Genomic DNA, 21,804 nt, shown 5'->3' with positions numbered 1-21,804 from the left:
AATTGTATCTGAATTCAAACCGAATGCAGAGCAATCTTCCACACCACCTATCACGAGACGAGGAAACATTTAAGACAGAAGATTGATACTGTTTTCATTTTTTTTCACGCTGGATCCTAGATATAGTAACTAAATACACGTTTTTGATTGATTGCAGTTTGTGATTGTCCAAACCTTCTGATGTATGTATTGTGTGTTATAGTAATAGATAAAATTGTCACTATGTGTATTGATAAAAATAAAAAGATAATTATGTTTGGGTTGCATTTAGTAAGAACATGAGGCATATTTTTTTTTTCACGCGCTACCCTAAAAAATAAAAATCTGCATTTTGGTCACAAGGAAGTGGGTGAGGTTCGAAGTTGACCACTCGAGTGTAATGTATTGTCACGTGGTATTATCAAGGGGGTCAAGGTGGAACAAAACAAGCCATGTGGGGCTTGTAACCTCCTTCCCTCGCTCAGCTATATTTTGTAACGTAAGTAAATCACATCGGTATAAAATAAGGCTTTTTCCTTGAAACTAAAAGAAATATATTTCTTAGTATGCTAATTATTGCATGCATTAGATAACCTTTATTTTTTTAGGATTTAGATTTCTGGGCTTTCGGCATCTATGGCCATTTAGTCCGTCAGTGTTGAGGGATGACATCCCTCGGTGAGCATACTCTCCGAGGAAAGGTTAAGAAGGAAGCAACCTAGGACCTATAAGTGAGGTACCACCCCGGCATTTGCCTGCTGTGAATGAGGAAAACCCAGGAAAACCCCAGTCAGAGTGGCTGGCCTGAAAAAGCGTTTTACACTTTTTCAACCGAATGCACCCACCGGGAATCGAACCCGGGACCGCTCGCACCGAAGGTTTGTTCCTTTAGTTTAAAGCGATAAATCTTAGTGTGACTTCCCTAATGAACCGCCTCTGGACCTGAAGAAAAAATCTCCGAACTTAAACCTTTAAACTCCTCATTCACTTTTTTTTTTTTTTTTAAAAAAAAAGATTCTTTCCTTATATAAATAAATGGGGTGAAAAGCAAAGATGTCGGAGGTAGTCGACACTCTTAATTAACTTATTCTTTGAAATAAAATTAAGAATCAGAATTTCTTACCAGCAAGCTCATCCAAGGAAAAGAAGACGGAGCAGTTCTGAGCATCTATGTGGGTGACGTCAAATTGCGGTAAGTGCGTAAGACTAGGATCAAATTTCACTCCTTCGCTTGTAAATTTCAATGTAACTTCGTTGTTTAGATGAGTATCTGTTGAGAGAAATAATCACAATGGCTTATGTTGACAATGAGGAATAAGAACTAAGCTAAATTCGAAAGTTTCTTTCTTTAATTTTTACAGATTCTTAACAAATCAAGACACAAATCACATATCACATCACAAATCACAAATTTAAGTTAAAGGAAGGTGAAAATCTTTAACGGAAACTTCAAACGCATTTCATTGTTTAAGCCAGGGATGCAAAGAACCACTCGCCCGGGGCGAGTGGTTCATCAGTGCGGGCGAGTATTTAATATCATACCGAAGATAAGTAAATGATTTCTATTGTGCAATGTGAGTAGTAGTTTTTTTTTCTTGGGCTAGTAAAATTTTGTTGCTTATTTGCATCCCTGGTTTAAGCTCTAGGCTTAGAGAAACTATCAGATACCACTAGTGGAAATTCTATTTTAACAACTTACAAGCTAAATCTAGAAATCTAGATCGTGATTTCCTAATGCTCACCCTGAAAACGTACAGTTGATAACAAAAATGCGCACCATCAACATAGATCAGCCTTGTCCAACGTGGTACCCGCGGGTCATGCTTTCCTTGTATCCTCCGAAATCAAATTTAACTTTGCTGACGTGATTCATGTTTCAAGATAAATATACTTTTGAATAGCTCAGTTTAGATGTTTTCTCAGTCATTCTTTAAGTCAAGTAATATTGCTGTGATTTTTTATATTGCTTCTGTACATTAAATCCATTTTACTCGAGTGAATACACTTTACTTGATTCAAGAGTTTACAAGAGTTTAGTGAATGTCAAGAAACTGTGTCGTAATTTTCAGTGTCACTTTATTTCAAATATTATTAGGTTGTTCATTACACTATTAGCCAGCAACTGATTGTCTATATGTTAAGATTACTTTTTTATATCTGTATATATATATATATATATATATATATATATATATATATATATATATATATATAAAGCTCAATATCAAATACTGACTTTTGTGATTTTATTCAAATGTAAACAAATTCTTATGCGTAGAATACAGACCTGATGAAGACAACGTTAAGTTGTTGAAACTATAACACGTTATTCCAGTTTTAATAAATAAGTGTATTATAGGGTTAGTCCTTAAAGTAATTAGACTGGCCGCCGCGGCGTTCCAGTTGCCAGCAGGTGCTCCCCGGTGGGGGTCTAAGCTAAGGAACACACCGGGAGGCAATCGCATCCGAACTCTGACGCAGTGAGGAACAAGCATGCCTCAAAAGCTGGTTTTGAGTTTTTGTCAACTCCGGGAAGAACCATCAAAGCCATTTTTTTTTTCTTTTATAAAGAAGTCCTTTCGCATCTGCACAGAGCCGTCAAACGGAAACGACCGGAGATTGCTGATCGCTAGAAGTTCCACCGGATATTCCCGCCATCCAAAGGGCCGTTGCCTAGTCTCTGAAAGACGTTACGGCATCTGACGTTCAGGAAACCTTTGCAGCGTGGGAATCGCGTTTGCAGCGGTGTATCGACTCCCAAGGAAACTATTTTGAAGAATCGCTAGAAGTTCCACCATAACAACACTCCAGCCCATACAACCTATCTGATCCGGATAAGGCTTGCAATCTTGCCACATCCAGCGTACAGCCTTGATTTGAGCCCATCAGACTTTTCATCTGTTTCCAATGCTCAAGAGAAGCCTGAAAGGTCACCGTTTGACGATATTCCCGCCATCCAAAGACCGTCGCCCAGTCTCTGAAAGACGTTAGAGAATCTGACTTTCAGGGAACCTTTGCAGCGTGGGAATCGCGTTTACAGTGGTGTATCGACTCCCAAAGAGACTATTTTGAAGAATTTAAGTAATATGTACCAATCGGACCAATAAATTATTTTTACCAAACCCAGTCTTATTGCTTTGCGGACAAATCCTGTAAGCTTTGGTCAGAAAGTGTTAGTTATTTATGTAATAAATTTCAGAGCTATAATGAATATAGCTACAAATTCAGTTTATACTATAGCATCAACTAATCCTAACTGGAGATTTGAGAAAATAAACTTTATAAATATTAAATTGAGTGGCTTCTCGTGAGGGAAGTCACATTGATAATATTACAGCTTTATCATCGAATAAATTAGAAGGTTAGGTGAGCTTTCTTTCCTTAGCTTCTAGTAAGAAAATTGTAACTTTTACTGATATGACTTCTATGTACAGTAATTAAATCTTAGTGTTCACAAAGAAAGAATGTACGTATACTTACAGCTTTCTACTTCCACACTACAAGTTTGAATATCAAACGGATAATTTCTTAAGTCAAACTTACACCACACTGTTACAATATACCTTTGAAAAAAGAGAGAAATAGTTATAATGTATACTTCGTGCTCTATTTATGCTTTAGATTTCTTAGACATCAAGAATATTTTATAAAATTGTATGCAAAATTATGAGTATATAAAAAGAATACCAGGCGCATCAAAAAGGACTTTACCACTTCGGAAACTCATATTGAGTTATTTATTTCGCTTACAGCAGGGGCGAATCCAGGGGACGATAGCTCCCCCCAGAAGAGGAAAACATCTTTATATATATATATATATATATATATATTAGGGTGGTCCTTATTTATATGGGGAAAATAAATTTAGGAATTTCCTTGGACTCACCCCCTATGATTCCATATGGGACAAAATTAAACCAGGAGAAAAATTAGATCCATTGAATAATTTTAAATGGTGCCCCAAATGGCCTAAAATTTTGAATGCGTTTACAATACATAGTATATGGGGAAAAGCTGAAATAAACTCTTGTAATTTACAAACGGCTTAAGGGAATGGAAAGATATCTTGGATAATGGAACTAGAGGAAATGACCAACCTAATTTTGTATAGCATTATTATGGTGGCCATCTTGAAGTCCGCCATCTTGAATTTAGGTCAAAATTTTCAAATAGGAAGAGGGTCATGTTACATATCATTTTGAGGTGGCGTTTTCCCAGAAGCACAGATCTTGTATTATTTTCAAGCTACCAATAATCTTGTAAGAGTTATTACGTGTGAAAAACGAAATGCTTCGATGTAATGTTATTTTATTGTAGTTATGGACCACAGATTTGTAAGAATTTTGGAAGTATTTTACATAAACTGGAAACAAACTACTAGAGAAAGTTAAATCTTTGTTTCCCCATGAACTACCAATAAGTTTTTCCATCAAGATGATTCGTAGACTATTATGAGGAAAAAGAAAAAAAAAATATAACATGAAAGAAATTGAAATATCCCTTATTTATGTTGTACTGTAGCTTTGGGGTAAGTTTTCAATAGGTTTTCAATCTTATATACTACACAGTTCACTTTTGTCACATCTAGGAAAAGATTATCTATGAGAATTCACTATGCGCAAAAGAAACTGTTTCTGATACTCATTTTTCGTAAAAACGATGTTGTAATCTTCTGTTAGTTTCACTCCCCTTTCTGCTGCATCGTTTATTACGGAGATGAACTTAACTATTATCTTTCCTTGAAGATAGTCATTGTTATCTGACCATGAAATCGGATCACACTCAAGAAACCCTTTGGTTATTTTAAATCTCACGAAATAAAAATTGTTTGTTGTATCAAAATCACTAATTTCTCTTTTCGCAAGAATTTTTATGGTATTATCCTTGCGTCAAGCCTCTTTGCTGCTTCACGGTTTCTCCTTACAGTTTTAATTCTTTCAACCAATTTTTGTTTTTCCACTATGTTAACTTCATCACCAAAAAACTCCAATGCTACGTATTCCTCCTTCAAGTGCCAGAGATGCCGAGAAAATTTAGAAAGAACCACTTCAGATAATTCATTATTTATTTGCCTATTAACTGTACAAAGCTTTCAAAAATTGCAGGTCTTGTAATGATGAATGGGATACTTGATCACATTTAAATCAAGCTTGAACATATAGTCGTATCAGAAAAATTCATGCTCTCCGAAGATCCGTTTCTATTTGCTTCGTGAAACGAAAATGTTGGCGAAAGAGAAATCTTTTTAAACAATATATTGCTTTTCCCATCTACCTTGTATGGTGAATTGCTCCAGGCAAACGAAAGAAAACTCTTCGAGGAGGTATGCCATCCAAGAATGTCAGTTCTAAAAATTTACTGTAATCTTCTCTGCGGTGTTCTGCTTCTACAAGTTTGATAGCAAAATTCAATACTTCATTTCTTACATCTGAGATGTTGTTCCTTACGTCATTATCATCATCAATTCTGGAATAAAGTTAGTACAATCTATTTTAGACCAATCGTTCTGAAAATGCTTAAATAGGGGAATGTCCGGTCCAGATGCAAACGAAACACAACACTTGTCAAATACATATTTTAAAACCAATTCATAAATGTAGTGTCTACAAGGAAGGTATAGAAGATCATTTTGGAGCATCTGCTCTAGCAGAATGAAAGCACCGTTCACATGACACATATTGCAGGGAATAGTGTGACAACAAACTGCCTGCACGAACTTTACCAAGCTCCATTCTTCAAGCTAATGAATTGTAGTAGAAATAATATGTTCGTTCTCCTCTTCATGATGACAAACTGAGAACACCAATTAGCCTTTCATGACCATCTCCTATAATAAATATTGATAACCCGTCGATAGTCTCTCTACCAGTCAAATTCGGCAGTAGTTTTCCGTCTCATTGCACAATTAACGCACTTGATGCACTCCGCAATTGTTTTTGTGGTCTTATGCAACTTCGCTACGGATTTTCTCTCAGCATCGATGCATATTTATTACTAGTTCCTTTACATTATGGCCTAATGTTTCTGCCGTCGCTGTCAGAATATGTATTCTCGTTCTATCAGTGGACTTGTATCGATCAAGAGCAGCAACCTGTCTTGGAGTTTTAAAATTAGTTCTTCCCCTTTTACATCTCTTGCAGGGTCCGGACGCACACAGGCACATATTAACATTTTATCTTACATACTCAACTGGGTTTTCCTCTTCATTTCTTGAAATGCTTACCTCCGTGTATTTTGGTGTAAAATTCATACAAATCATTTTCAGAAGTGCATTTTTCTTTTGCGTTCCTCTTTCTAATGAAGCCGCGCATATTCCTCTTGTTCTTTTCGAGCCAAACTCATGTCTTTACATTTAGTTGTGTAAGTTATTACTTGTGAAAAAGAGAAATTTTCACAGGTAATAATTCTTAGACGACTCAGGCTATCTTTAAAATAGTGCCAGATTTGTGTTTCTGGTGAAACGCCACCTCAAAACGATATGTCACATGACCCTCTTCCTATTTGAAAATTTTGACCTGAATTCAAGATGGCGGACTTCAAGATGGCCACCATAATAATGCTATACAAAATTAGGTTGGTCATTTCCTCTAGTTCCATTATCCAAGATATCTTTCCATTCCCTTAAGCCGTTTGTAAATTACAAGATTTTATTCCAGATTTTTCCCATACATTATGTTCGGATTCAAAATTTTAGGTCGTTTGGGGTACCATTTAATATTATTCAATGAAGTTAATTTTTCCCCTTCCTTAATTTAGTCCCATATGGAACCATTTTAGGGGGTGAGTCCAAAGAAATTAGGAAATCAAAAATTAAGGACCACCCTAATATATATATATAAAACCCATCCCAAAGTTTGGAGCCCTTAAAAGTAGCAGTATGACAACCCCCGCCCCGCCCCCCGGAAGTCGGTCTTGGATCAGCCCCTAGCTTACAGACATGGTTTTGGTGTCATTTTATAGCAAAATACATGAAGCTTTTTACCTTATGCCTAAAGAGATTCAATGTTGCTTCCATTGGTGATGCGGTACAAATCCCATCTGAAGTCTCACTTGCTCTACAACGTCTTCAGACGTACGGGGACGATCTGAAGATTTATTGTGTTTCCTAAACAGTTTCAATAAAACACTTATGTCACTGATAAATAGTAGGCTTTGTACGAAAATTACGTTGCATAGTTGTCACAGACTTGGATTCTTCAAACCAAAATACACAGCTAGCACGCTCGGGACCAGTAGAAGCAGCCATCTTTGCTGGAACTGCCGCTAGCTCTTGCAGAGGCTTGTTTCTGAACTAGTGTACTACGCGAGTCAAAACGTGATATATTTTGCTACAAACAAAACCATGTCTGTAAGATGAATCAATCAATATAAGTTTTCGAAGTTGTAAAGTTTCTTTTTTTGATACACCCTGTATTATTCAAACATTCTTGTTCGTTGCCATAATGTTTTAAAAGCAAAGGAAGACAACAATATTTTTTTAAAAATCCCACAAAATTCTGACCATTTCAAGCAATATAGCAATCTGTATCCATTCTGTATACTGTGTAGAGTTCAGAGTGATGCAATGGAGGAAATACCCTCACTAATAGACAGTAGGAATCCATACATGTACCAAAAACTTTTTTTTTTTTTTTTTTTTTTTGTTTCATCTGTTCTTGGAAGAATCCCTGAATATAATGTTTCTCCGTGGTACAACCATTGGTAGGGTGATGACGTCAGAGGGAAGGAGGGATTTCTGCTACCTCACTATTTTTCCTTCATTGTTTTGTGTTCTCATAACCCCCATAGTGAAGTATAGGGATCTTTCTGCGTGTTCGTAAGTTGAATGATGGATTATCTTATATGGAAATAAATACATGGCTTCCCTCAACCCTTTCCTCCTCCTCTTTCCAAACCCCTTTGCTACCCTTCCCTTCAATCTTTCATCCAGTCATGTGTATTCACAGTGTTTGATGAAGCCAAAGTGGATAGTTGGCGAAACTGTTAAGAAACCCATACACGCAAACAACTCAAAATCAACTCAACATGCCTGAAGAAACCTTCCAACATACATAAAGAATTATAAAACCACAGGCAAGTTGATCGTGTATGGCCTCGTTCATGCATGTTGAAAGTTTTCAAAATCTTCTGTAAACACTCATGAAGGTTTTGCCTTTCTTCATGCATGTCTACTGTGTATGTGCTCGTTGATACAAGTTGCTTGTTTTATATTTAGGTACACCAATCACGAGAGCGGAAGAAATCACGTGACTCTTTCCTTCATAATGTCAAGATCGTTAACGATGATGATCTTCTAGTAAGTTGGGCAGGAAGTTAGTATGTGTATGGGTAAAATATTCTTCCAACATGCATGATGAAACAAATCTTTCATGGAAGTTGATCATGCAAGTGTGTGTGTCTATGACTCCCTTTACACGTTAATATTTTTTACAATAAACGTACGGTACTGTTTTGCTCAGTGAGTAGTTTATATCACATACAAACAGGGACGTACGCAGGAATTAATTTCGGGAGGGCTCTAAAGCGTTTCCGGGGGTCCAAATACAATTTGAGGCTAAATTTTATGAAAATTTCTAAAATTGCCCCTAAAAGTAGACTACATTTACAAAAATGTCGGGATTTCAGGGGGGTTCGGACCCCCAGAACCCACCCCCTGCGTACGCCCCTGCATACAAGATCTTGTTTTTAGCAAATTAGTAGGAGGAGGGGAACACTCTAAGACTAGTAGATGTCCAGTAGGCATATATCTCACAAGTAACATTCGTCTGCTTCGAATCCGGAATGGCGGTATGCGCCAATAGCCTGAATGAGCAAGTCCTAATAAAGATGCATATGGATTCCCAGCGTCAGTCAGCGGTGAGTTCGGAGTTATGGGCTTGTAAAGTTAACGTAGGAATCCATGGGAAATACAACGTTTAGGCACTTCCTTGACGTCTGTTTCTGCCAACCAGAATATAGTGTAACGCTGTGGACAAAAACATATCACAAGAGTCTGAATGTCCCAGTGTGATCCTGAGAACTTGGCTGGAATATGTATAGGACTTTCCTTCGGTAAAGAGATAAAAAAAATGTCAAGATCTAGTAACGTTTTGGGCCTGAAGGTGTCTTCGCGCATAGCGTTACACTATATCCCGTTTAGCAGAAAGCAGTTTCGTAGTTTGAGGGAAATTTCTCTAATCTAGGGAAATTTCGTAGGTGAATTTAGCAAAAAGGAAATTTTTGGATAAAAACATGAAAATCCAGAGAAATTCTCGCGCTGACTGATCGACCAATATAAATGCTTAAACGTTTCTTTATTCTTTAGAAATAAACCAATACAATTCCAAGTTTGTGGGTGAGGCTTCAAAGTAGCATAATTTCCACCTATTGTTCACTGGGTATATTTTTTGAAAAAAAAAGTGAAGGAAAAGTAAAAAAATACAGAAGCAAAAAGTAAATGAATAAAACAAAAGTGGTTGGCACTTCCTTTAGTACGTATAACTAAATTAATCTTATCACGTAAACGGCGAATTTCCTATATTAACTTTACAGCAGGGGCGGATCCAGGACCGACTTCTGGAGGGGCGGTGGGTTGTCATACTGCTACTTTTAAGGGTTCTAAACTTTGCGATGGGTTTTATTTATATATTTATATATACTGTATATATAAAATAAGAAAGTTTCCTCTTCTGGGGAGGGGCGATCGCCCCGATCGCCTCCGGATCCGCCCCTGCTTTACAGGCCATAGCTAAGTGACGCTGGAATCCTTATGCATCTTTATTAGGACTTCCTCTTTCAGGATAGTGTTGTATTCCGCCAATCCGTGTTAAAAGAAACGAAGTGTTACTTCTCAGGTGAACGTGTTTACATGTGTGTTAACGATTTGAGACGTGTTCGAGCTTTGCTGTAGTTGAATAAATAAGCGAAGATAAATTAACAAAATATTATAATTTTTCTACTGTTAAATACGACAGCTGCACATACAGTGTTGAATTCAGACTTTTGTAGAAGGGAGCAATAAAAAATTAAGGGGGGTTCTGTTCTAGATTGCAATAGAGTAGCAGGAATCTATCGCCACAAAACTCACTACTTGTTATTGTCTGGTCGGTGGCAATAACCAACATATTTTTCCCTAACTAACGTAAAGCGTTTGCGTGTGTCTGCATCTAATTTCCAAGTTTTTATTTAACTTTACTTTATACGAGAACGGGGTTTGTTAATTAGAACAATTAGATTGGGTAAAAGAAGAAACTAATTTTCTTTTTAAAAATCTTTGCTTTTATGACTCTTTTATTTCCGAAAAAAAATCAAACAGAAAAAAGCAAATATTTCAATCCATGTGTATAAATATTCTAGGGGATGCGCATATATATTCTAGGGTGACTTAACGCCCCTTGAACATACCAGAATTCAACACTGGGCACATGTGTTGCAGGTGTATTCGAGGGCATTTATACAATAAAGGTGCCCTATTTTAAGTCCCATAGTGCGCAATCAGTAATTGACAGTTACACACCATATGTTAAGAGAACTTTTTGATTCCATTTTGATTTTCAGTTTAGTGTTTCTTTCAGCAACGAGGTCATATGAGACGTGAACCTACAGCTTAACGTGGGTTCCGAATCAGATTAGCTCTAGCCGGGAATCGAATCTGGGTCCTCCACGCTAAAGGCGCGTACGCTAAACCTTTAGCCAGGAGGGAGCTCATAATATATGTTAAGATAAGCAAGTTGCAGAAAATCAAGAATACATTTCCTTCTAGATAGCATCTTGCTTTATTTGACCCTCTCCCAACAATTTCAAACCTCAGCCTTTAAGATAAGCAAGTTGCAGAAAATCAAGAATACATTTCCTTCTAGATAGCATCTTGCTTTATTTGACCCTCTCCCAACAATTTCAACCCTCAGCCTTTAAGATAAGCGAGTTGCAGAAAATCAAGAATACATTTCCTTCTAGATAGCACCTTGCTTTATTTGACCCTCTCCCAACAATTTCAACCCTCAGCCTTTAAGATAAGCGAGTTGCAGAAAATCAAGAATACATTTCCTTCTAGATAGCATCTTGCTTTATTTGACCCTCTCCCAACAATTTCAACCCTAAGCCTTTAAGATAAGCGAGTTGCAAAAAATCAAGAATACATTTCCTTCTAGATAGCATCTTGCTTTATTTGACCCTCTCCCAATAATTTCAACCCTCAGCCTTTAAGATAAGCGAGTTGCAAAAAATCAAGAATACATTTCCTTCTAGATAGCATCTTGCTTTATTTGACCCTCTCCCAACAATTTCAACCCTAAGCCTTTAAGATAAGCAAGTTGCAGAAGATCAAGAATACATTTCCTTCTAGATAGCATCTTGCTTTATTTGACCCTCTCCCAACAATTTCAACCCTCAGCCTTTAAGATAAGCGAGTTGCAGAAAATCAAGAATACATTTCCTTCTAGATAGCATCTTGTTTTATTTGACCCTCTCCCAACAATTTCAACCCTCAGCCTTTAAGATAAGCAAGTTGCAGAAAATCAAGAATGCATTTCCTTCTAGATAGCATCTTGCTTTATTTGACCCCCTCCCAACAATTTCAACCCTCAGCCTTTAAGATAAGCAAGTTGCAGAAGATCAAGAATACATTTCCTTCTAGATAGCATCTTGCTTTATTTGACCCTCTCCCAACAATTCCAACCCTCAGCCTTTAAGATAAGCGAGTTGCAGAAAATCAAGAATACATTTCCTTCTAGATAGCATCTTGCTTTATTTGACCCTCTCCCAACAATTTCAACCCTCTGCCTTTAAGATAAGCGAGTTGCAGAAAATTAAGAATACATTTCCTTCTAGATAGCACCTTGCTTTATTTGACCCTCTCCCAACAATTTCAACCCTCAGCCTTGGGAGGAAAGTAATGCATTTTATACTATACATTTTTCTGTAACTTTTTCTTTTAAGTTTAGCGTTGGTTATTGTGACACAATTAGTGTTAGTTGCACAACTTCTTTATAATAACCTTTAGGATAGAATGACCTAAAATGGACGAACAAAATATTCAATACAGTACAGTTAATATTCTGAACTGATCACGCAGACTTTCAAAGATTGGTGCATGCTGTGTTGGGCAGTAATAATAGAAGCAGGGCTGCACACTGTAAGTAACTATAATGGTGCAAGACTATTAATTGTTTTGTATTTTCGTCCTTCGACAGCATGAATAACATTATATGGAACGAGATCGACAGTTAGAAAGGAACCTGAGCCACTGAGTCCACCGGGAGTTGAAACTGAAACCTACCTCGTACGCCAAAGCCAATACATTATTGACGAGGGTTTACAATGGACGACTAAAATTGCAGTATTTTGAACAAGATTCTAGGACGTACGGAAAATCTCACACGAGCATAAGTTGCGGACACGGTGGCTGAGTTGTACAGTGTCTGGTACAGTTCGCGGCATAGAAAATGTTACAAAAAGTTTAAGTCTAAATTAGTAGCAACTCTTGCGCCGTGTGCTTATGCATTCAGAAACACATGTCTTGATCGACTACTTGACCCTTGTATTCAATCCAACTTCTCCTCCTCCTCGTCCTTTCCTTTCCTTGTCTAAAGCAGTCTGGGTGATACTGTTTCAATTCAGACGGGAAAAGCAGGAACCATGTTTACAAGCTCTATAGGTATAAAACCGTCTCTTTTATTCGATTGTACTGATATGCCTTTTTAGAGCCTGAATAAAAAAATGTTACAAAATGTTCCCATAGCTTCATAAACGCCTTTATTTGCGTTGTTATCCTTCTTCAAAGACTACGAAGCTAGGAAGGCGATCCTTGTGAAATCTATGAAAATTGTCAATCACGGCAGTAGAATTTGTGCTTCCCAAAGTCTGTAATGTAGGCGCAGAGCTCTAAAAACCACTGACAGAAATGAGTGTTACTCAGTGGCTTATTTACGATTTTGTTTTAGGGAAGGCTTTGCTAACTTTCGGGGGGGAGGGTTGCCTGAAAATGTGAAAATTCTGCAAGATATTTCATATACTTTACTATAGTAAGTAAGATTTCGTGGTGGCTTAAGCACGGAAGCCCCCCCCCCTAAATACGCCACTGGTGTTACTTAATGATTAATTTTATTTTGTTTCACAGTAATTGCAAGTAAATGCTCCAGAGGCTTGATTTGATCAGGACAAGAGGGTGTAATTCCTACCTTCCCTTGAGTTTGATAAACACGTATTGTTTGGTCAAATGTATAGTAAAACATTGACATATAAAGTTAATCTGTTATTTCGGTGGAGAATCCCATCCCGGAACAAAATCTAAAATCACGCTGCTTTAGCAACACACTTATACAGTTGCGATAGTACATTACCTGAGCAGGCTTAGAATTCTTTTTTTCTTGTTTTCTTATGAAACAAGAATTCTCTGAATTACAGATGGTCGAAGAACTGCAGGGTTTCTTACTTCCGATGTATCATAAATTGGAACTTTTTTTTTTTTTTAAGAGAGAAAGGATATTAAAGACATAGAAAGATATAATAAATAAACGGTGCTACTGAAACTATGGAAAGGAAAACAACAAGAGCATGAGAAGTGGGGTGATGCTTAACGTGCGCCTATTCTCAAGCTCAACACTTTTTTAACGATCAACAAACTTCTCCAAAAGAAAGATTCTCGAATACGTAGATATTTTACTCCCAGTGATTTTCGAACGTTGAAGATTATATGATTTCAGCAGATATGTTGTGGTATTACATAAAATGCGCCCCGAAATCATGGTAACGTACTGTAATTATGAAATACTGTATCCACACTGGTCCACGATCGTTCAGATTCCAGCTGAAGACGCCCCATCACGGCGAAATTAAAACCGCAAATTTTACTGTAATTATGTGATATCTTCAAATAGATAAAAAAAATAATCGAAAAGTGGAACAAGAGCTCGCTAGACAATATTATTTTACATGAGATACCGTTATCACGACTCACTTATCTGCTTTCGATTTCCAGTCATTTACAAAATCGGCATTTGTTTTCGCTTTTCTAAATGGCTGCATCACCTATTCTCTAACGTTGTCATTTCCCTAAATTCTTTCATAATCATTCACATTTCATTAATCAGCCATTACCTTTAACCTATGAGCCATAACAGTAGGACGTTTTATTAAATATTTTATTTTTTAACCCTTTTAAATTTTATGGGAACTATAGTTCCCAAGGAGCAGTGTCTTCTTTTTGGGCTTAAAAATGAACCAATAAAGCTTTTTACCTCGGGTTTTTTGTTTTCTCAAGCATAGAAGCATTGTAGAACATGTTTCGTTGGGGGTTTTGCATCTTGGGGTCATGATGTCATAAGGGGAAAAATATTTTTTGTTACACCTAAGTTCATTATTTTTTGGCAGGCTTACTTTTGCAGCTAGAAGATTAAAATTTTGTACAAGCATTCAGTGTATACCCTAGTATTTACCACATTTTTTCCAGCTCTGTACCTTAACATGGGCGGAGTTCAGAAGGGCAACAAGGGGAGAAATCGATTTTTTCATGAAAATTTTCCTTTTCCCTCAAATTTCCCGCCTCTGGTACATGATGGGAAAATTCAAAAATACGTTGTGAAAGAGTGTTCCACTCTGAAGAGAACGAGCTATGAACCATGGTCCTAGATTAATTAGGGACGTCTCAGGAAATATTTATCTGAGACCCTGTATAAGCAGACATGTGCAATATTCTGGGAATATACGTAGGACATCGGTAAATATTTTTCCCGCCCTTATTTCTCAAGATAGGAGCCTGAAATTTTGTATACGCAGTCAGCATACCAGTTACTATTTCCTGATTTTTTTCCTGATGTCTGCGTTAACAAAGAAGCAGCTCCAGAGGGAGAAAACGGGGGAAGGGATTTTTCTTCTAAAAAATTCCTTTTCTTTCTGATTTACTCGCTTTATATACACGATGGAGAGATGCGAGTAGTACCGTTTGAAAGGTTGTTCTATTCTATACAGAACGAGTTATGAACTATGATCCTAGGTTAATTAGGGACGTCTCAGAAAATTGTTATATTTCATCCGGGTCATTTAAGGTAAAATGGTCCATTGTGGGGAAATTTTTAAAAAATCCCTCCCTTACTTTTTAAGATAGGAGCCTGGAATTTTGTACACGCATGAGTATACCCGTTGCTATTTCCTGAATTTTCACTGATGTCTACGTTAACACCGGGGCGGCTCCAGAGGGCCCCAAAATTAAAAAGAGGGATTTCTTAAAGAAAAACTGAGGGATTTCTGCATTTTTTCCTTCAGGTGCATCATAGGAACATTTGAATAATACTTTTGGAAAGACAGGTCTATTCTGAAGAGAACGAGCTATGAGCCATGGTCCTATGTTAATTAGGGACGTCTCAGGAAATTTTTATATTTAATCCGGGTCATTTAAGGTGAAATGGGGCGTTGTGGGGATTTTTTAAATCCCTCCCTTACTTTTCAAGATAGGAGCCTGAAATTTTGTACACGCATGAGCATACTCGTTGCTATTTTCTGAATTTTATCTGATGTCTACGTTAACACAGGGGCGGCTTCAGAGGGCCTCAAAATTAAAAAGAGGGATTTCTTAAAGAAAAACTTAGGGATTTCTGCATTTTTTCCTTCATGTGCATTATAGGGACATTTGAACAGTACGTTTGAAAAGGCAGCTCTATTCTGAAGAGAACGAGCTATAAACCATGATCCTAGGATAAATAGGGACGTGTCAAAAAAATTTTAAGTTACATTTTGTGTTTTAGGCCTATTTTGGGTGCATTTTTAATGCTTTCCCACAGAGGTAAAAAAAATCCCTCCCTTACTATTCAATCTATGAGAAAAAAATTTGGTGCAATTGTTTAGTACACTAAGTAGTATTTTTCAAAATAAAATATTTGTCTTGTACGTGGACCCATGTGGGGCCCAGAGGGATCCAAACATTTTTTTTTAATTTCAAAAATACCGACTTTTCATCAAATATTTCCCCTTCGGTACATCATGAGGACATGTAAGTGGTACTGTTTGAAAGGCTGTTCCATTCTAAAAAAAAAAAATAGCTATGAACCATGATCCTAGGGTAAATTAGGATGATACTGTCGCTGCTTATCTGAGACTCAAGAAAAACGCCAAAAAAGGCCAGGATTTAAAAGGGTTAAATCAACGAACGAACCAAGGTGTGGTGTTCGTATAACTTTCGTTGGAAACAAAACATTAGGGTAGGCAAAGAAAAAGCATAATCACATAATAACAACTGAGGATGGATTGAATTGATACTAGGGATGTGCTAAGTGTACTAGTCAAAATTTTATTTTTCAACTTAGTCACCAAGACAATTTAGGCACTTGTCTAATCATGAGGCAATGTTGATGATACTACTTTCGTAAAGTTTGGGATCCTGACCTTTGAGCCAGTGATCCACAGCTGTTTTGTTATCTTCGTCATTTTGGAATCTGTGGTCTACAAGATCTGCTTTCAAGACAGGAAGAGATGATAATCACAGGGCGCTAGATTAGGGCTTGAGGTAGATGTTCTGCACACTCCCACTGAAATTGTCGTATCAGTTTTCAGGTGCCAGAGGCAGTGTATTGCCGAGCGTTATCGTGCAGGAGCAGCACACTCTTTGAAAGCAATCCAGAAAATTTCCGACAAATGGCAGCTTGTAAATGTTCCAATGTTGCACCGTAGACATCTGCATTAATTGTTGCTCCCTTTTCCAAGAAATTGACCAGTTACAGTGCCTTTTGATCCTGAAAGACAGTAGCCATCACTTTAACAGCCGACTTTACGGCCGTCAATTTCTTATTGTGTGGGGACCCTAAATGCTTCCCTTCCATGCTTACTATTTGTTCTGGGATATGATGGTGAATCTGAGTCTCATTTCCAATGCCTATAGGCTCAAGAGAGTACATTCTTGCAGCCATTCTCTGTGTTTTGTAGTGTTCGAAAATGTTTCGTGGTAACCATCGGACACACGCTTTGTTCAATTCCAGCTGTTCAATGATGTGGTAAACCGTTCCACGTGGCATACCCAAGTCATGCGTTAGTCGTGCGGTAGTGATTCTCCTGTTCTTCAGGGCTGCATGCTCCCCGCATGTTTTGATGTCTGTTGTGCGTCTGCCACTTCGCACAGTGCGCTCTTGTCACCGTCCCGGTCCAAAATTAGCTGCATCATTTTGCACAACGCTCCCCTCATAGACATTCACCAACTGGTCACGACACCTGCTATGTTCTTTGTATTGAGAAATCTAATGACATTATGCACTTTCTGCTTTATAATTTGTTCTAGTCGACCCTTCATCTTTGATTGCTATGACTCAAACAATTAAAACATTTTGCTATAATTGCATGATTTCTAACTTTAAAAAATCATACGAGGGGTTCCAAAAATTAAGTTTTCAAAGTAGTGACGAAGATATCAAAATAGCAATGAAGCGCCGGCCCAACAGTCAGGATTCTACATTTTACGAAAGTGACTTCGACAAGCTCTTATCACGATTAGACAAATACCTTAATCGTCGTGGCGACTATGTTAAAAAATACAGTGTTAACTATAGCACAATGCGGCTTGGTTTATGTACAACATAAAACATGATTATTGCCAAATATGCCTTGTAAACTTACTTTTGGAACACCCCTCGTACGAAGATAAAGGGTCGAACAGCGAGCTTTTCATTCTGCGGCTATGAACCTTCAGGAAATGGGGGAAAACCTAGAAAAACCTAATATTGTCCAGTACAATCTAGGGACAATAGGTTTTAATTAGGAAGGAGGAAGGTAGACTCTCCGATATAAAGTGGATTTTCACGTTTATCATTAGCATATTATCTTAATATTGTTTAAAAAGTATGAATATCTCAAACACAGGGGAAAACTGCATCCTCCATTTAATAGCCCATTTGCACCAGAGATCAACATTCTAGCACTGAACCATTGTGTTTTTCCCCTTCAAAACAAATACAATAGATATGCTTCAAAAGTGTAAGTATACTTGAGATTAACATAAGAATAACGAAAATAATATATCTACTTAACTTACATCTTACCTGGCAGATATTGTAATTACTTTCTCTATTCCATCGTATCGAAACAAACCACTTCGAGGGAAATTCTCATCCCTCGTCCAGTACTTTGAATTTTTGAAAAACAACTGTGAACGAAAGAAAAATAAATACCATTAGATAAGTTTACATAAAAGGTTGAGAGCAAGAAAAAGTCATGTGTGCCCATAACAGGAATTTACAAAATATTGTATACACAGGGAAAAATTGATTTGTTAATTGAACACAATGATTCTATGCCCTCAAATTGTACTTAAATTTTGACACAATTTGGACACAGATCTAGTGCTATTTCAAATGTATCACACTTTGAAGTAAAGTGTTAAAATGGCAGTCGTTAAATGAATCAGCTGACATGACGAGCAGTCCTTATAGCAACATGCCGTAAATGTTTTATATACGGTTACCAAACAACTACTTTTAGAAAAACATTTAGTTTCATATTAAACCGACATGACTTTTATGAGGCATAATAAATTGAGATAAATCATTTATAAGTGGTCACGAGGAACGATCTATAACCAATTTGTGGTCTCTGGTCGCTGTTCGGGCAGCCATTTATTTGTAACCAATTCGTGGTCTCTGGTCGCTGTTCGGGCAGCCATTTATTTGTAACCAATTCGTGGTCTCTGGTCGATGTTCGTGCAGCCATTTATTTGTACTCAACCAAGTATCGGGTCGCTGTTCGGGCTGTCATTTATTTGTAATCAACTAATTATAGTTTGTTCTCCGTGGTACTGGCAATGGATATTCTCTGGAGACCTGGACTTACCTTGGTGGGACGTTGAAGGACCTCTCCAAGAAGGGATTACAAATTATTTCCAAATCGTCCGTCGGTCTCAATGTTGAGATGAGCATTAGGCGCCGAGAGGTTCGGATGTCTTGTCTCGAAAACCTCACGGACAATCAGACGGTCATCCAGACCATAACGCACACAAAGATCATTCACACATACAACGAAAACACACTGAATAAATAACACAAGAGAAATGATCACAACACTCAACACTAAATACATATATAAATATTTCGTTATCACAATCGCACTTTACTTTTCACAATATTGTAGCTCTTTATCACTTTGATTTATATAGAGAAAATTATAATTGAGATTTCACTATAAGTGCTTTTCTCACACCATTGACTTGGGGGATTAGCATTGGGGGAAAGTTGCCGGGATAATCCACGTAGCAATCTAGTTGCTGCTCCAAACAATCCTGAAGAGTTGAAGTGAGTCTTCAGGAAATTAACACAATTTCCAAAATGGAATGTTAATGTTGGAGGGCATGTTTATAACATATGCACAAGGTATGTGAACCTGAGACTTCACTAGTTGGGGCTAGCCGTAAGAAAACGCCCTCAACCGGCTCATAGCTTGTGCCCTGTAAAGTCATACTTGATTCCCGACGGGACGTGCGTGGTGGCTGCACACAATTCCGGAGTCAAACTCCTCGAGCGCAAATGTTCGAGATACGAGCTGCAATGGCTCATTGAAGAATGTTAGCAGTTCATTCTGAAAACCACTCAGTTAAATCACCTGTATGCACATGCAAACAGAATAGGGAAAAGCATTTATGTTAATTTTAGTCCACTGGCCACAATGCACGAGACATTTCGATAACTCGGGCGTGTGAAAGTACAGATAATGAACTGCAAAAGCAATGTGACTGCCGTCACTCTGGTCACTTGAACATCTGGTCAGCTAGTGTTTCCATAAATGATTAAAGAAAGCACTTAATTTAGTTCCAAATAACTGCAGAATATATACGGTGCATATTAATAAGTCAGGGAGAAACACTGAAAAGGTTCGTCACTCACTGAAATGTTCTCACCCAAAGGCAATGTTTTAAATATATATATGAAAAAACAATGAGAGACTTCTTTGTCCAGTGCGTGGGAAGGAAGCAATTCCCACCGAAGAAAGAACTTATTTGCGTCGCAGAATAAAGTATAAATCGAAAATATGATCATTGTCTTTACGAAATATACAGGGCGTCCACAAAAAATACTTCTATAACATGGTAGCGGTTATAGATCTATAGTCAATAACGAATTGGAACATAGGTAAAGCAAGTGGCAGCACTTCTATTCATGTATATACATAATATTCTGCGCACTTTTGTCTATTTTCTTACGTAATCACCACATCCGCTGAAGCACTGGTCCGAATAGCACCCCGAATAGTGAGAGGCAAGGGGACTCACTTTCAATAAGCACCCCGAACAGTAAGAGGTGCAGAGACGCACTTTAATCAAGCATCCCGTTAAAATAAGTACAGAAAGGGGTTTCAAATTCGTCTGCAACCTTCTTGCAGTCATCCCTGCCAATTATAATTGTTATTGGCTAACAGCAAAGCATTTCAAACAAGAAGACTTTTTGTAATTGTAATCACCATATTAGATCCGCCATTTTGAATTTTGTGATTTTGACGTCAGATTCTGAATCAGTTGTCCTAATTCCCCCTTGGCAGTATGTTTTCTTCTACATTCAATGATTGTTTTCTGTCTATGCTTGGAGACCATCCCCTAACGATCAAAGGGTGGTTTCTATCCTGAAACCCACACCATTGCCGAAATAAAAACAAAAATGCAAAAAGCACATGAAGATCCTTTTTCCGTGTTCTACAAGTATGCAAAGTTTCATTCAAATCGGTGAGTTACACTTCCGTAATCTCTTGTTAGTGCTTTTATGATTCTCTGCTATTCAGCGCTTTTATTCAAGCCTGTTAATATATGTTTTTCTTTTTCTTTTAAATTATGTTGTTTCAAGTGGCTCATATAGAGTATCATTGCATATTGGTACTTATGGAATGAATCTTACTTACCTCAGGACCCCAAATCAGGTCTAAATCATTGCTGGACAATATCTTGTCAGTTTCATTGGTCGATTTAAGTCTATAGTCATGCCATGATAGCTGAAGGAAGAATATAGCATCCATGTCCTGAAACAACCACAAATGAAGAGTTTGAATGTAAGGTAGATGCAGGTAAATATGCCACGTTAAGAGTGTTTGAATTTTTATGGCCTTAATTTTCATGTAACACAAAGAACAAGATATGTGCGTTGCAGAGTAGCCTTTTCCACGCGTAGAAAAAATGTGGCAATGGTGCGGCTCACTTTTAGTTTGTACCCAAGGTAAAAGAAAAAAGTGTTACAAAATGGCGCATTTACCAACACGTGCAGGTAATTACACCAAGTGTAGGATGTTACTAAAAACCCATAATAAATCTCGCAACTATTTCCTTCGTCTGTATTATACGAACTTAAATATTACTAGACAACATGGCTGAAGCAGAAAAATAGAATAACCAAAGTGCAAGATGAAGTTAAAAAGATAAAAATGTAAAAACGATAATCTCCAAAGTTGAAATGAAGTTCCAAACTGAAAAAGTTTTAGTCCATAAGAAGATAAACAAACAATGTCACTGTACTGTGACTTTAAAAAAAACCTACACCGATATTACATAAAACATGCGGGACAAATGAAAACATCATTGTCTTCTGCGGTCAGTCCTGCACAAGCCCTGGCGTATTTTGCTGCACCATGCTTGGTATTGATTTAGTAGCTATGAAATCACAAATACTGAAATTACACTTACCAAACAAAGTGTTCCTAGACGGACAAGAAATAAGGCATTGCTGTACATTGCTGTAAACAATCGGTAATGTTCTGAGTTAGCATGCTACTAATAACGAATTCTTACCTCTATTCAAGTAGTAACGTCCTTCCACGGAACCTTCCCGAAGCAAACAACACTGCATAGCGTGTAAGTCTCCCGGAGTATTTGCCAAATCGGACTTGTCCAAGCCC

At 37.5% G+C, this 21,804-nt stretch overlaps 1 protein-coding gene across 1 annotated transcript in view; it reads right to left on the bottom strand.

The window, feature by feature from the left end:
• Positions 1-11,906: 11,906 nt before the first annotated feature.
• The window catches only part of LOC145678937 (glycine receptor subunit alphaZ1-like), a 48,208-nt gene continuing 38,310 nt past the window's right edge, over positions 11,907-21,804 (bottom strand). Inside the window, exons 4-6 of the mRNA XM_081749544.1 lie at positions 20,818-20,934; positions 17,979-18,082; positions 11,907-11,970 (exon numbers count right to left, since the gene is read on the bottom strand). Of these exons, the coding sequence (XP_081605670.1) occupies positions 11,907-11,970; positions 17,979-18,082; positions 20,818-20,934 (285 nt within the window). The remainder of the gene's footprint in view (positions 11,971-17,978; positions 18,083-20,817; positions 20,935-21,804) is intronic.

Source organism: Thermobia domestica, chromosome 2 (genome assembly GCF_964235325.1).
Source record: "Thermobia domestica chromosome 2, izTheDome1.hap1.1, whole genome shotgun sequence".
NCBI lineage: Eukaryota > Metazoa > Arthropoda > Insecta > Zygentoma > Lepismatidae > Thermobia > Thermobia domestica.
This window is presented reverse-complemented; position numbering and strand designations above follow the sequence as displayed.